Source organism: Felis catus, chromosome D3 (genome assembly GCF_018350175.1).
Source record: "Felis catus isolate Fca126 chromosome D3, F.catus_Fca126_mat1.0, whole genome shotgun sequence".
NCBI lineage: Eukaryota > Metazoa > Chordata > Mammalia > Carnivora > Felidae > Felis > Felis catus.
The window spans coordinates 86,302,938-86,317,310 of NC_058379.1; the positions used below are offsets into that span (position 1 = coordinate 86,302,938).

The following is a 14,373-nucleotide window of genomic DNA, read 5'->3' on the forward strand; positions in this document are numbered from 1 at the left end:
TAAAAAGGATGGTGCAACACGGCGCTTTATCCCTTCAAACAACAGAATACAGTATGTCAAGGACACTGCACTCCCTACAAAAGCAGAGAATCTGAAATTACACATAACACTGGGCCAAATGTTCTAACGACGGTGACCGACCTAACTTCATTCAAACGGGGACAACAGGCAATAAATGGAAATGATTCCAGACATTTATCACACACGTCCCCAGATTAGGTCTTTTATTACAACATCTTACAACACAGTTAGTGCTTTGAATCTGGAATACTATGTAATATGTAAACCAACCCTGAAGATTTGTAAAATTCCCTTAGAAAGCTTTGTGATGAAATCTAGAAGCCACCGTTCTGCATACGGGTCACTAGCAATAGAAAAGTTTTTAAAAACCACTGGTTTTTATTTTTCAGATAAATGTATAAGAGCCTAGAAACTTGGCGGAGAATAATTCCAGTGAAAAGACTAGTGGAAAAATATATTAATTTCTGCGAAAGCCTGAATGTGAAGGTCAACACTTTCTAGGCACCACATTCTACTAGTGGCCAAACTAATGTTGATAAATAATAGTGTTACAGGTTTGTGTCATTTTACACTATTGTGTAAAGTAGCTGAATACCGCACTCACAGTTTTAGTGCCTCGACCTGAACTTTATAAACATCCACTTGTACAATACCTCCAATCTTGCTGAAATCTCACACAAGCAGCAGAGAATATATAGCACATTATTATAAATCCAGGAGAAGCATTTTGATTACAGCAATTTCTAATTACAGTGTGGACTCTACAAATTACTATAATGTAACTGTAGGTGTTATTTAACATAGTTCTATATAAACCAATATCACTTGAATGTTTACAGTGAAAGTAAACTTATTGAAGTTATTTTTATCTTTCTCTGTCTTGTAAACTGATAACCAATGTATTTTAAAGTTATATGTATATTTTAGTAATAAATGGAATTACTTAAAATATCCTATGAATTTGATATTTAATAACTAAAGAATGTAGCTTCATCCATTGTCTTCCATCCATAAGCATAATTACAAGCTAATGAAATTTCAATGCTATTTTCTCAGTGTGCATAAAGTCTTTTAAATAATGTCTCAAGGTCTCTCTGACGATAATATAATCAATACCTAGTCATTGTAAGTTAATGGCATGCATTCTTTCCCTGACCAAACTGTTTAATGACATTTAACAAACTTACCTACCTCGTCATCACACAGCACTTCCCTTTAATCAGTTTCTTTCATGTAAATATTCAAATAATGGCATTCAAAGGAAACACAGATTTTTATGTAACGTATTACATATCATAAATTATATGTGTAAAAAAGAATCTTAGGAAGCATCTTCCTTCCTAAGTAGCACCTTTCAAAAAAGATTTAAAACATAATTTAATTCAATTCTGACCTTTTATTCTGCGGATCTGTTTTGATCTGTTTCCTTAGTGACAACCGTAATAGTAGGTACAACAGATTAGGGGGAAATACACACACACAGACACACACACACACATACATACACATACACACACAATATATATACATTGTGTACACACACACACACGCACAGTATACTATATATATACCATGTAGTATATGTATAGTAGGTATAGTTATATATTTATTACATAGAGTTACAAAACTCTAGCAAATTAGGAATACTATTAAACAGACAACCATGAAAGTGCTTTGCTAATAAGTAAAGATGTCCAGAGAAAGAAAATCAGTGAGTAGAATTTCATCGGCATGAACAGCTAAGGGTGTAACAGGACCAGCAAGGGGTTCAGAGAAATTCCAGGAGGACTTAGAAGGGTTCCAGATCCCTGAAAGATCCCGAGCTCTGCAGAGGAAGAATACAGGAAGAAGAAGGGCAGAGTATATAGTCCTCATAAATATTTTGAGTGACAGATTAAGGAGAAAGTAAAGCATCCATGGGAAAACAGGTTGCAAATGTTCTAGAAGCCCTACTACAAAAGTCTTCCATGAGTGAAACCACCAGGACGGCTGTCTCTGGCTGAACTGTGCACCTAACACCCCCGTGATCATTTTCTCTGTTAAAGTGGGATTCACATTTCCATTCACATTTCATATTGCAATGGTAGAAATGTTTTACTTCTCACTCATATCTGTCATTGAGAATTTGGTCATCAGAATCTTCCAGAAAGTCATTTTGATTGTCTTTGACTTTTAGGAAAAAGAAATCGTTTATCTTTTAAATGATGCTAAGTTTTCTTCACCATGCAAACTGACAGATTCAGCCATGGAAACTTTTATACATCTGATATAGTTAACAAAATAGTAGAATTGTTTCCTTGTAAACTACCTTCCGACTGTGTTATATATTTCTGGAAATACCTCATGAATCTAGATATAAAGATCTTTAAGCAAACAAAATAAAAATAACAGCTAAATACATGGATGTAAGTACAATTGAGAAGCAGTCATTTTTACTTCTTCCCTTCTGAAACAGGTAGAGCACTCAATTTCTGTAATTCACAGAGTTATTGCACTATCTAGCATGCAGAGGAGTTAAGGTATAATCATAAAACACCGACTGACTTGCTTAAAACTGTAAATTACAGTTTAGAATCTGCCTAGATAACAGAGAGAGTTTGGTTTGGGTTCACTTAAAATTATCACAAAAAAGTCTACAACTTTGATCCTTTGATGCAGTTTTGTGACGAATCTTTTAGAGATGAGTAATAAATACATTTGAGACATGAGTGATCCGTGTCTTTGGTAACGACCATTGCGCTTTCAAGGTGGCCATGATCATTATTTAGTTTCATAAATACTTTTCATTGTTGGCCTCCGCCTAGAATTTGGACAATGGCATAAGGCCACTAATGGCTCTGTAGTGACATCACTAGGGTTGTCTTTGGCCAAACTATGAAGCAAGACAAGTTTCTGTCTGTATGTTTCCATTCTTTGTTCCCTGTTCCTCCTTCCTTATAGCACTCTAGTATTTCCTCCCCCCACGTTTCTACCCTACAACCCAAACCACACTCAGCTAACATTCTTTTTCTCATATTCAGATTTCACATAGTTATTTAAAAAAATCAATCATGCCTAGATGCCTGACTCTTCTGAGAGGATATACATATTAAAAATAATTCTTGGGGCACCTGGGTGGCTCTGGTCATGATCTCACATCCTGTGAGTTTGAGCCCTGCATGGGGCTCTGTGCTGACAACTCAGAGCCTGGAGGCTGCTTCAGATTCTGTGCCTCCCTCTCTCTGCCCCTCCCCTCACCTCTCAAAAATAAGTGGACATTTAAAAAAAATTTTTTTAAATAATTCTCAACAGTGGAAAAATTCAAAAACATTAAGTTACTATTGGACTTTCTGCTACACTTGCTCTTAAAGCTAGGCCAGGGAGAGGGGCAAGAATTCTATGCAGGATCAGAGATTACTTTATTTGATAATACAAAGGGAAGAGATTTCCCTGTCACATTTATCTTCCTCTTGACCATTCATTTGTTCTGCTACCAAGTACTCCTCTGAACTCTGCTGATATAGCAGATTTTAAAGTGAGGAGAGGGAGAGCTAACTCACACCCATCCACATATTCTCTTTTTAGTTGGTTAACAAGAGATGTCTCAGAACGGCACTGCTGTTCACATTTGTTGGTAACCAGTTCAGCTTCCGGGCCCTGTCTCCCTCATCTAATGATACTCTGAATTTCCCAGTAATGTGCTTTGGCCTCACTCCTGGGTCTAGAGGTGAACCCTTGACTTAAACCCTTGATTCCATCTCTTTTGGCCATGTTGCCTGTTTAATGCTGCACAAATAACCAAATCTGTTTGCTCTATCAGAGAAGTAACCTCTCCACCAGGGAGAAACAAGGATTGTGAATTGCCAAGGATTTTTAGAAACACAAGGGAAATGCCTGAATAAGAGGCTAATACCAATAAAGTGGATCCAATACCACAAAAGGGAATCCAGAAGCAGGTGTATGCCCATACTTAATTCTAGACAAGACATTTAAACCTTGGTGAATAACCCTTGCCTGAAGCTTCATCTCCCCTGGATGGTTCCATTACATGATTCAGTAAGTTTCCCTTCATGTCTAAGCTAATTAGAGTCAGGTTTTCTGAAACATTTCTGTTAAGAATGTTCTCTAGGTAATAAATTATCTTTACTATCAAATTAAATAAATGTAGCTAACTGGTATCCTGGATAGGCACTGAGTAGTGGGAAGAAATTACATTAAGATCCATGTACGTAACAGTCACCATAAGTTTTGCTCAGATCCAGGAAAAAGCTTAGATTCTAGTCTTCGGTCTATGAGAGAAGGCTGGGTAGTTGACATAAATATCTTCTCTTGCACAATCCGATGACTGATTGGTAGAGATGGGATTTCTGTAGTTGTTGGTTGCCTAGAAAGACAGACAGAATGTCAATGATTCACGGCATTTCAGCAGCTGACAAAGATACCCAAAACAAATCTCTTAAATCAACCACAATTTAAGTCAAATATCTGTTATGATTAACTTCATAAAGCAGTCTCTTCCTTGTACTGAACTTCTATGAGAAATCACATTCTTGACCTGCATGGCTCAGAGTGAAAGGCAACAGGAGACTAATCTAGATCATCATTTGCTATATTTTATAGATTATGAAATACCCGTTTAGACTTAGAGCTCTCTCTCAGTGTCCTAGGCTGTTTTGATAAGAACAATTATTCTCATTTTTATATGGAAGTCTAATATAGCATCTCCCATAGTGGACACTCAATAATTTCTGTTGAATCAACGCTTTAATAAACAATACTTTTAAAGTACACAGTGTCATGTCTTGAAAATAAGCAACTAAACACAATATAAGAAATTAACAAAATAAAGTGGCATTACTTCCAAAATGATGTTATATAATCATTAATATTCTCTACCCTAATCAAGTCACTTTGACTTGGCAGAAAATATGTAGGCATGGGTAAGAGAGAGAAATTGAGAGAAAGAGAAGGAAGAGAAGAGCGAGAGGTCTTTTGGTGAGAAGTTTGGAAATTGAGACTGGATCCAAAGGGTGCAAGGAGAAAGCAGAGGGAATGTTGCAGTGTGATTGTTCCTTACATAGCGTGCCTACAGGCCCAAAACAATCAGGCAGGTCTAGCTTTTTCTTCTATCACAATCCAACTTATTATCTGACTTCCTAACCATCGTTCAAAATATCATTACTCTACAGAAGTCTGAACAAGTTGAACACTTAATGCAGGAAGTGGCAAAGCTCTTTCGCTCCTCTGAAATTCACAGCAATAAATTTGGCTTTAGGTTGGCTTGAGTGGACATCAGTTAAGGACAAAGGAGGGACTCCGCAATTGTGTATGACAGAGCACTATTTAATTGCTTGCTAGAGTGGCAGGTGACACAAGACAGGACTTTCTCACTTAGTGTCAAAAAGGCGGCCATGAATTATCCAGAATCATTTTTTGTTGTGCAGAGAGTAACTAAGAGGAAAATTTCAACCAATAGATAAATAGGTAACGAAGAAATCTGAAGCACACATATTAGATTGTCAGAAACTTTTCATTACTTGAGGTTTTGGCCGTGTAGAATTCAATGGCAAATAATTAAATTAAAGAGAAAGGGATGTAATTTCAGATAACACTTGGAGAAATGTTTTAGTGTAAAATTTTGTAAGCAGAATAATATATGTTAAAGAGAATATCTGACAAGTAGTGGAGACAATGAACATGAAAATAAGCATCCCTTTTATCTGTAGGGGAAGGTGGAGTGAAAATTCTGCAGCCTGTCAGAAATCTGAGCATCCTTCAGTTAATAAATCAATAAAAACCATAATAATGATAATGAAAACCATAGCACTGCATCTTTCTAATGTGCTTTCTACGCCTCAGGTATTTTACATGGTATAATGTAATCCTCACAATAACCTTACAATATAAAAATATTATTATGCCCTATGCTAGGTCAGATGGTATCCCCCCAAAGTTTATGCCCTTCCCAGACCTTCATAAATGTGACCTTATCTGGAAGTAGGGTTGTGGAGGATGTGATTAGTTAAGACGAAGTCATACTGAAGTAAGCTGGGCCCTTAGTCCAATACCACCGATGTCCTTATAAAAAGGGAAGACAGATACGCATGTGCACGCACATGCACTGAAGAATATCATGTGAAGACAGAAGCAGAGATTGAAGTGATGAGTCCATAAGCCAAGGAATGCCGAGGGCTGCCAACAACCACCAGAAGCCAGGAGAGAAGCGTGGAACAGACTCTCATCCCCAGGGGGAACAGATCCTGCAGAGACCTCGATTTTGGACTTCAAACCCCCCAAACCACAAGAGAATAGATTTCTGTTGGTTAAGTAGCCTCCTCTGGGATAATTATGCTGTGGCAGCCTTAGGAAACTAATAGCAGATATTGGTAATGCACAGTGTTGATTCTTATGATATCGCTGTGATTGTACCTTTATTTGTACTGATATAAAACAAACTGTTTCAAAGGGCATTAATAATAGGAAAATAGGTCAGAAAACAAGTGTCTCTTCAAAGGGATGATACTGGAATTACAGGCAAGTCCATGGCCAGGGTACTGAAAGCACAACAAGGTTGTTGACTGCAAAACGGACTGACTCTACAGGACATTTATGATGCGCAAAAGCAGGGGAAATGACAGTTCTGAGAAAACTTACCTTGTTCTGTGCATCCTTATTTCTGTGCTCTTTAAACAGTCCTCTGTTCTGTCTCCTTCTCCTGAAAATACATATTCAATAGAAGCATTAACATATTATACTCCAACACAAGTATTATTGCATACAGTAGAGTATTATACCTTACCTGTAGCCCAGCCCACATGCCCTTATTAATATGTTGAAGCAGCATCTATGGTTGGTTTACACATACCTACTCAAAATTTCCTTGACCCAATTTTTCATTTTTTATCTTCCACAGATGGTGAGGGCATCTAAATGGATATCCAGCCAGTATGCATTAGTAATTAATCTCACTGAGCTTACTAAAGAATGGTTCATAGGGAATTATTACATAAATAGCTTACTGACTTCTCCAAATAATCCTGGACTTAGAGATTTCCCACAATTAAAAACTTTATTTTAAATGCCAACAGTGTCACTTCTCAGATGCCAGGGATAATCGAGTTAAGCTTTATAGAAACTTCCAGGTGTTTTACTAAGCCTCCTCTATGGATTATTTTATTTAGCTTTCACCAAAAACCCTATATGTAACAGAGTGGGAAATTGGGGCAATTTGAACCAAATCACATGGTTGGTTAGTGGTAGTATTAGAATTCGAATCCACAGGCTTCCCTCATGACTATTAGGCTCTGGTGTTTCTGGAATCGTGTCACTGCACTTCAGTGGGCCATCTGGAGCCATGCCAGTCCATAAACTCTCCACCGTTCCAATGAAAACTATAAAAACCTAACTTCAGGAGGAGTCTTTGAAGAGAAAATTCAAGAGAAGAAGAAAAGAAGGCTACTATAATTGAATGCAGTGCCTGAAATTACTCTATCCAACTGTATGAAAATAGTTATTATGGGGAGATGAAGACTATCTTTTTTTTCATCTCCCTAAAGAAAAAATTCTTATCAGACCATAAAGGAGGTGGCTCAGATGCAAAAAAGGACGGCTTTTCACCTTTATGCAAAAAGATGAAGTTGTAATGCCTTCATGGAAAGTTTAAAAACCAGCCAAGCTAGTCTCTCTCCAAGGAAAGGTTGTTCAGATGACGGATGTTGTTCTCTCCTAGTCGCTATGAAATCCTCCTACTGTGTCAATGTAATCACAAACTTACCTTGGTCTGTGTGCATTTGCTTACTTATGAAGTCTCTTTTATACAATTAATTTATTTAATTTTTTGATGTGTCAGTTTATTATGTGAAAGTCATGTTTCTGGGTCTTTCATATAAATCACTTACTCCTCAAAAGAAACCTGTGATACAGATGCTATTACTACCCTCTTTTTACAAATAAGGGAACAAAGCTATCACCTTGGATATTTTGTTAAATCATGCTTCACAAGGCTTGCTATATCATAATACAGAGTTAATTTTCCCAAAGAGGTCCCAATATATATGTTGTTGACATAAGCCTAGAGTATACAATATCATGAAGGAGAGAGAACACGAAGCTTAGAGTCAGATGGTCTGTGTTTAACTCGTGCTCAGCAATTCACTAATTGTTTGCATCTATAAAGTTCAGTCCCCTCGTGTGTGAAATAAAGGCAGTAAACACTGTGGTTTGTTCTAGGATGACCAACCATTCTAGTTGGCTTGACGCTAAAGAATTTCCCTGGGATGAGGGATTCTCAGCGCTGAAACCAGGAGAGTCTCAGGCAAAGCGAAGTAGCCTATTTGTCGGGAACATCAAAGTGGACAACAAAAGTAAAAACAAGTGTCTAACGTTTTGCTCACTGAACACTAAATTTCTTCCTATAAACACAGGTGTCGATGTATAGACTATCTTTTGGCTCCTGCCCAGCCTAACCAGTGCTGTGCACGGCCACCAAACACATTCACTTTGTAATGTTACCATTCTGATCTCTAACTGGAAGCAACACAAACTGGGAGCAGAGAGGTGTGGGAAAAGCCCCCGTACCCCCATACACACAGGCTACAAGGTGCTGGGTGCGGGGGAAGGACTCAGTTTCGCTCAGGCACACTGCGATTTCCTCTGGCTTCTCCCCAGGTCAGCACATCTGGAGCGGCAGCATTATTTTAAACGGTCACTAAGACAGAGTTCTGAAGGCCATTGTTTAAGCCCTTGGGGCATTTTTCAAAACCTTTCCATTCCAAGTAACAACCACAGGTACGGGTAACAAGGTAGAAAGAATACATACATCTTCCTTTGTGATGTGCGACCATGATAATGCATTCAAGCCCACTAATCTTTTTATCACATTTGACCAAGTGGGACAATATATTCTACAGTTCAATTTAGCTATTCATGTAAAAGTGATGCATTTTCATGAAGCTAAATCCATCATGTCCAACATCTGTGACCCTCTGGAGATCCATGCTGTCACTCACTCTGTCCTACCACGTGACCCGTGTTCCCGGATGCTCCTGCTGTCAGAGCAGCCCTCAGCGCATTTTTCATCAACCAGGGTGAAGCACTAGAAAAATCCTCAGTGTCACTGACATCCTGGGTTCCTTCCCTCAATTTGCTAATTTCTGACCAGGGAAAAAGACTTGAGGGCAGCCCATGATGGAGAGAAAGGGAAAATGGCAGTTTCATGATTCAATTTAATTAGACGAACACATATTGACCACCCACTATTTGGAAAGATTAGTGCTAACTGCTATCAAACGCTAAGAAATGAACAAAACGCAGTCCCTGTCATTATGAACAGAAGGGAGGACAGACACAAAATTGATTAAGCTACAAAGCAGGCTGTGAGGTGCAGCAGAGAAGAATATAATGTGATTCCGCATGGTGACATCATGTCTCTTTGCAGGGAGGGAGAGCCAGGACAGACCTCCCAAAGGAGACATGTGTCCCATGCCTGGAATGATCCACAGGGGTAAGGCCAAACATGGGGAAACAGCATTTTGTTGGCATATCAAATAGAAAGAGCGTCAGGTGCGTTCACATAATGAGACTTGCAGTTTGGAGAGTCTGGGTGACTCAGTCGGTTTACCATCTGACTCTTGATTTTGGCTCAGGTCGTGATCCCCAGCCCCGAGTTGGGTTCCACGCCGAGCATGGAGCCTATTTAAGATTCTCTCTCCCCCTTCCTCTCTGCCCACCTCCCCCTCACTCACACATGCTCTGTCTCTAAAAATATTTTTTAGGGACGCCTGGGTGGCTCAGTCGGTTAAGTATCTGACTTTGGCTCAGGTCATGATCTTGCAGTCCGTGAGTTCGAGCCCCGCATCGGGCTCTGTGCTGACAGCTCGGAGCCTGAAGCCTGCTTCACATTCTGTTTCTCCCTCTCTCTCTCTGTTCCTACCCTGCTCATGCCTCTGTCTCTTTCTCTCTCTCTCAAAAGTAAATAAACATTTAAAAAATTTTTTTAAATTTTTTTCAAGACTTGCAGTTTTGACAAAATTTGTCAACATCAGGGGTAGTAAAGTAGAAAATATGAATGAAAATTAGGTTGGAGTCCCACTAATTAGATGGGGATCAGAAAATCAGGTACCTCTGATACAGGGTTAGTGACTTTTAAACAGGAAAGACATGATCAGTCTAGCTGTTAGAAGAGCAACCAGGAAAAGATGTGTTAGAAAGACAGGACACACCCGGAGCCAGGGAGCAGCCAGAGAGCATTCACTAATATCAAGTGAGCAGTGATACAACCCTCCAAAGAGGTAAGGCCGGGATATGGAGCCGAGACAGAGAAACCTACCTGACATCCTACTAATACACACGCATGTGCAAGCATGTGTGCGTGTGCGTGTGCTTGGTAATATTGCTGGGGTAGAGGAGAAGAGCGGAGATAGATGTATTCCTTCCCTCCCCTAAGAAGAGAACACTTTAGTTGGAACGTAAGAATTAAGAGTAATTCCAACTCAATATGATTACAGCTAAGATTGCAACAAACACATAGACAAGTGAGTTGGTGAACGTAAGATAGCAAGAAAAGGAAGAAAGCGTCAACCAAGAATATCCTAGAAAACCCCCAGGTGTGCTGCAAGACAGTAAAAGGTAGGAAACTTTAGTCGAGGTCAATGGCCAAATACTCTCTCTAAGTTAGCCCCTTCTAACACCTCTCTTCTTCAATAATTTTTCAGGAATAGTATCTACATTGCTCGTTTCAGAGAATTTACAACCATCTAAAACTATGTTGTTTGTTTATTGGAGTGTGCACCCCATCATGTCTTGTTTGCCACTGTCGAAATAGCTGCTTGATGAATGAATACACGAAGGTATCATTGCTGCGCAACCTTGTTCCTCCCCTTCTCAGAATCCCTCCTTCTCTTCCTCTCCCCTCTCCGTAACACATGCGCGTTCACGCACACACGCAGCACCCCTTGCCCAACAGCCTCTTTTCCTTGCAGGAGGAGTAAGATAGATGGCACAGGAGACAGAGCAGAGGCACCAGGCAATTGCCTCCCCAGGATATGAAGGCTTTGTTAATATGGGAGCAGCTCCTACTAATTCTTAAGTGAACTATTCTAGCTTTCTCCCCTGATATTACCCACAACTACTTCTCCTCCTCTGTGTAAGAAAAATACTTGTGTATGTGAGGGCTAAGACAGCTTGGCCAACTACTGGGTTATTAACAGAGAGCCCCTCAGATCAGAATTACTCAGGGGAAACTGGATTCCAGATGGGTTGCAATACTCACCTTCTATAAGAAATGACAATGACGGCGGTCATTAGGATTACAAACAGCAACGATAAAACTGTTCCTCCAGCCACAAAGAGGGTATATTGGTTATCCATTTTACCTAGGAGGAAAAAATATATATACAGTAGGAATTAGGAATTCAGCTCAAGTCAGAAAAAAAAAAAAGGAAGGTGGGAAAATGAGGAAAGGGTCCATTAATCAAATAGAGTAACAATTCAGAACAAAGAGTCCAATGAAAAAGCAGGATGAGATAAGAGGAAGAGACAATTTTATTTTAGAGTCTCCTAAATATTTCTGGCTCCTCACAGAGTTTTATTAGTTCCTTGTTTCAGCTGAGTTTAGCACCTTAAGAAGAACAAGAATAAATAAGGTGATGGGATTTAAGAGTTACAGACTTCGGATTATAAAATAAGTAAGTCACAAGGATGAAAAGTACAGTGTATGGAATATAGTTAATAATATTTAATAACTCTCAATGGTGACAGGTGGTAATCAGACTTGTTATGATGACCATTTCCTAAGGTACATAATTATTGAATCACTCTACCATATACGTGAAACTCATGTAATATTGTATGTCAACCATACTTCAATTAAAAATAAAAACTAAAAAAAGAACGAGAATAGAAAGCGTGTATGTTTGAGACAGATATCACTTCAGTCTAACGTGCTCCCAGTCACATACACAAAATCTTCTGTAGAAAAAGAAAACTATCAAAAGAGTACATAAATGAAGATACTTCTTAAGACTGATATATTAAGTACATTCACACGACAGTGTCATTTTATAAGCAGAATTTAAGAAATCTTTTCATTCAGTTGGAGTTAATGATAAGAAGTACTCTGAAAAACTATGTTACTCCAGCTCAGTGTTAAGCACAGACAACATGGTCCAGGAACCTGCAGCTCTCTTCCTGGCTCTGCTACTCCTCAGCTGTGTGACCTCCAGCCAATTCCTTAACCTTCTGTGTTTGCCTTTCCTCGTTTGTCAAGCCACGACAATGACAACAGTTCTAATCACATCCCAGAACTGTGGTGAGACTCTAATGAGGTCGCATTCAACTAAGCAATAAACCACTAGAGAAACGTCACTCTGGAGCAAGATCTCCAACGAGGTCAGAGAGCGTCTTATCTTTAAAATGTTCTCCTGCCCATGATACATCTCACCCACTGCCTCCCACAGAGCTCCTTCCCAGGAGAAGAAACCCCATCAATATCTGCTGTTGCCCAGAATGGGAGTGAATCGGAACCCGGGAGCTGTCCTCACCGCCACGTCTCTTTGGGACGGCGCACCTGCCGGTCTCCCTTCTTGCAGGAAGGGGCCAGCTCTGGCAAACAAACAGCACGACTTCCCTCCAACCTTGAAATTAAAGCCCGGTGCTCGACCCGAGACTCCGTGCCATCGGCCATCCTATGCCAACCTGCAAATCATGCTTTTCATTAGAGTCTTCCTGATCTTTCCCTCGGATTATTTCTTCCTTCCTGACCCACTATGTAGCTGCAATTTTTTCACGATAGGGGCTCAGAGTCCACATCCACACATTCTTTTGTAAGCTTTCCTGCAAAGAGAAACCAAGTCAACTCATAAATATTATTTTCATTTTTCAAACTTGTTGAAACCGTAAGGTGAACAAAAGTAGCAAACTGTGTGAACCTTACAGACTTTGCACATACACTCAGTCTAAGAATGGCTTTTGTCCAACTATGATGGAAAGAGGAAAAGCTAAATTTATTCAGAACAAAAATACATTGAACCGCCCTCACGAAAGGAACAATGACATGTTCTCCCCGTCAAATAAATTTTTAAGAGCTTTTTCAGTTCTTGGTACATTATAAAAACCAAATGAACAAAATACCTGAAATTATTTTGCATTGTAACACAGGGCTATAAAGGGATTACACCCGCTGTACTGACATAATTTGAGTATCACGGGTGCTAAGGTTAAATCAAATAGGCAATCGCAGTGAGAAAACGAAAGTTATGATTAAAATATTCACGGACAGGATTGTGGGAAAACTGTTTAACCACTTTGACAATGCTATTTAGGGGCGCCTGGGTGGCTCAGTCCGACTTCAGCTCAGGTCATGACCTTGCATTTCGTGACTTCGAGCCCCGCATCGAGCTCTGCGCTGACAGCTCAGAGCCTGCTTTGGATTCTGTGTCTCCCTCTCTCTCTTCTCCTCTCACGCTTGCTCTCTGTCTCTCACTCTCTCTCTTTCAAAAATAAATAAACATTAAAAAATAAAAAATATTTAAAAAAAGAAAATGCTATTTAGATAGTAAAAAACAAAAGTTACAGTAAAAAAAAATTGGGGTTGACTACAGTTCCAAATCTTTTCACATAAACATTAGAAGAAAATATAAGTAAATATTATTTAATCTCAGGAATGAGAAATGGCATTTAGATTTATAAAAATAAATAAATATATAGGATTGACCAGGTCAAGTGACAAATATCTGTATGTTAAAATGACCACAAACAACATGTAAAGGCACACAAAAAGTATCTTTAACACATCCTGGCATTAAGAAAAAGCTATAAGGGTGCCTGGGTGGCTCACTTGGCTGAGCCCCCGACTTCGGCTCAGGTCATGGTCCCAGTTCTTGGGTTCAAGACCCACGTTGGGCTCTGTGCTGACAGCGCGGAGCCTGGAGCCTGCTTCAGATTCTGTGTCTCCCTCTCTCTCTGCCCCTAAGCCACTCACATTCTGTCTCTGTCTCTCTCAAAAATAAACATTAAAAAAAAATGAAAAGCTATAGAAGACAATATGAAAGATACAAATAACTAAGAAAAAGCACTAAAAGAACAAGTTTGTGTAAGAGGAAAACTGTGGTCAGATAGAGCATCTCAAGCTCTATTTGGAGGACGGGGAACTACCACAACCTGCATCCAGAAGGAATTCGGTCTGCATGTGTCACGCCCTTTCACTAGGTGCTTACACATCTGATTAATTACTGTATTCTCAAGAAATGCTCTGAAATGTGAACAAAGGGTTCTGTAAAACATTTACAACTGCCAAAAGAAAATCCTCATTTCCCCCAAGTAGACTGAGAGCCAGACCACACAACTGCAGTCCTCAAACTCCCTCTGCATGGTCAT

At 39.4% G+C, this 14,373-nt stretch overlaps 1 protein-coding gene across 9 annotated transcripts in view; it reads right to left on the reverse strand.

The window, feature by feature from the left end:
- Positions 1–207: 207 nt before the first annotated feature.
- Positions 208–14,373, reverse strand: part of CD226 (CD226 molecule) — a 92,675-nt gene continuing 78,509 nt past the window's right edge. For 8 of the 9 annotated variants that reach the window (XM_045041163.1, XM_045041162.1, XM_045041161.1 and 5 more), the window contains 3 exons: positions 11,270–11,372; positions 6,655–6,715; positions 208–4,384 (listed from right to left, as the gene is read on the reverse strand). In XM_045041163.1, coding sequence (XP_044897098.1) covers positions 4,271–4,384; positions 6,655–6,715; positions 11,270–11,372 — 278 coding nt within the window. In that variant the 3' untranslated portion in view covers positions 208–4,270. The remainder of the gene's footprint in view (positions 4,385–6,654; positions 6,716–11,269; positions 11,373–14,373) is intronic. The other variant, XM_045041156.1, reaches the window with a different exon arrangement.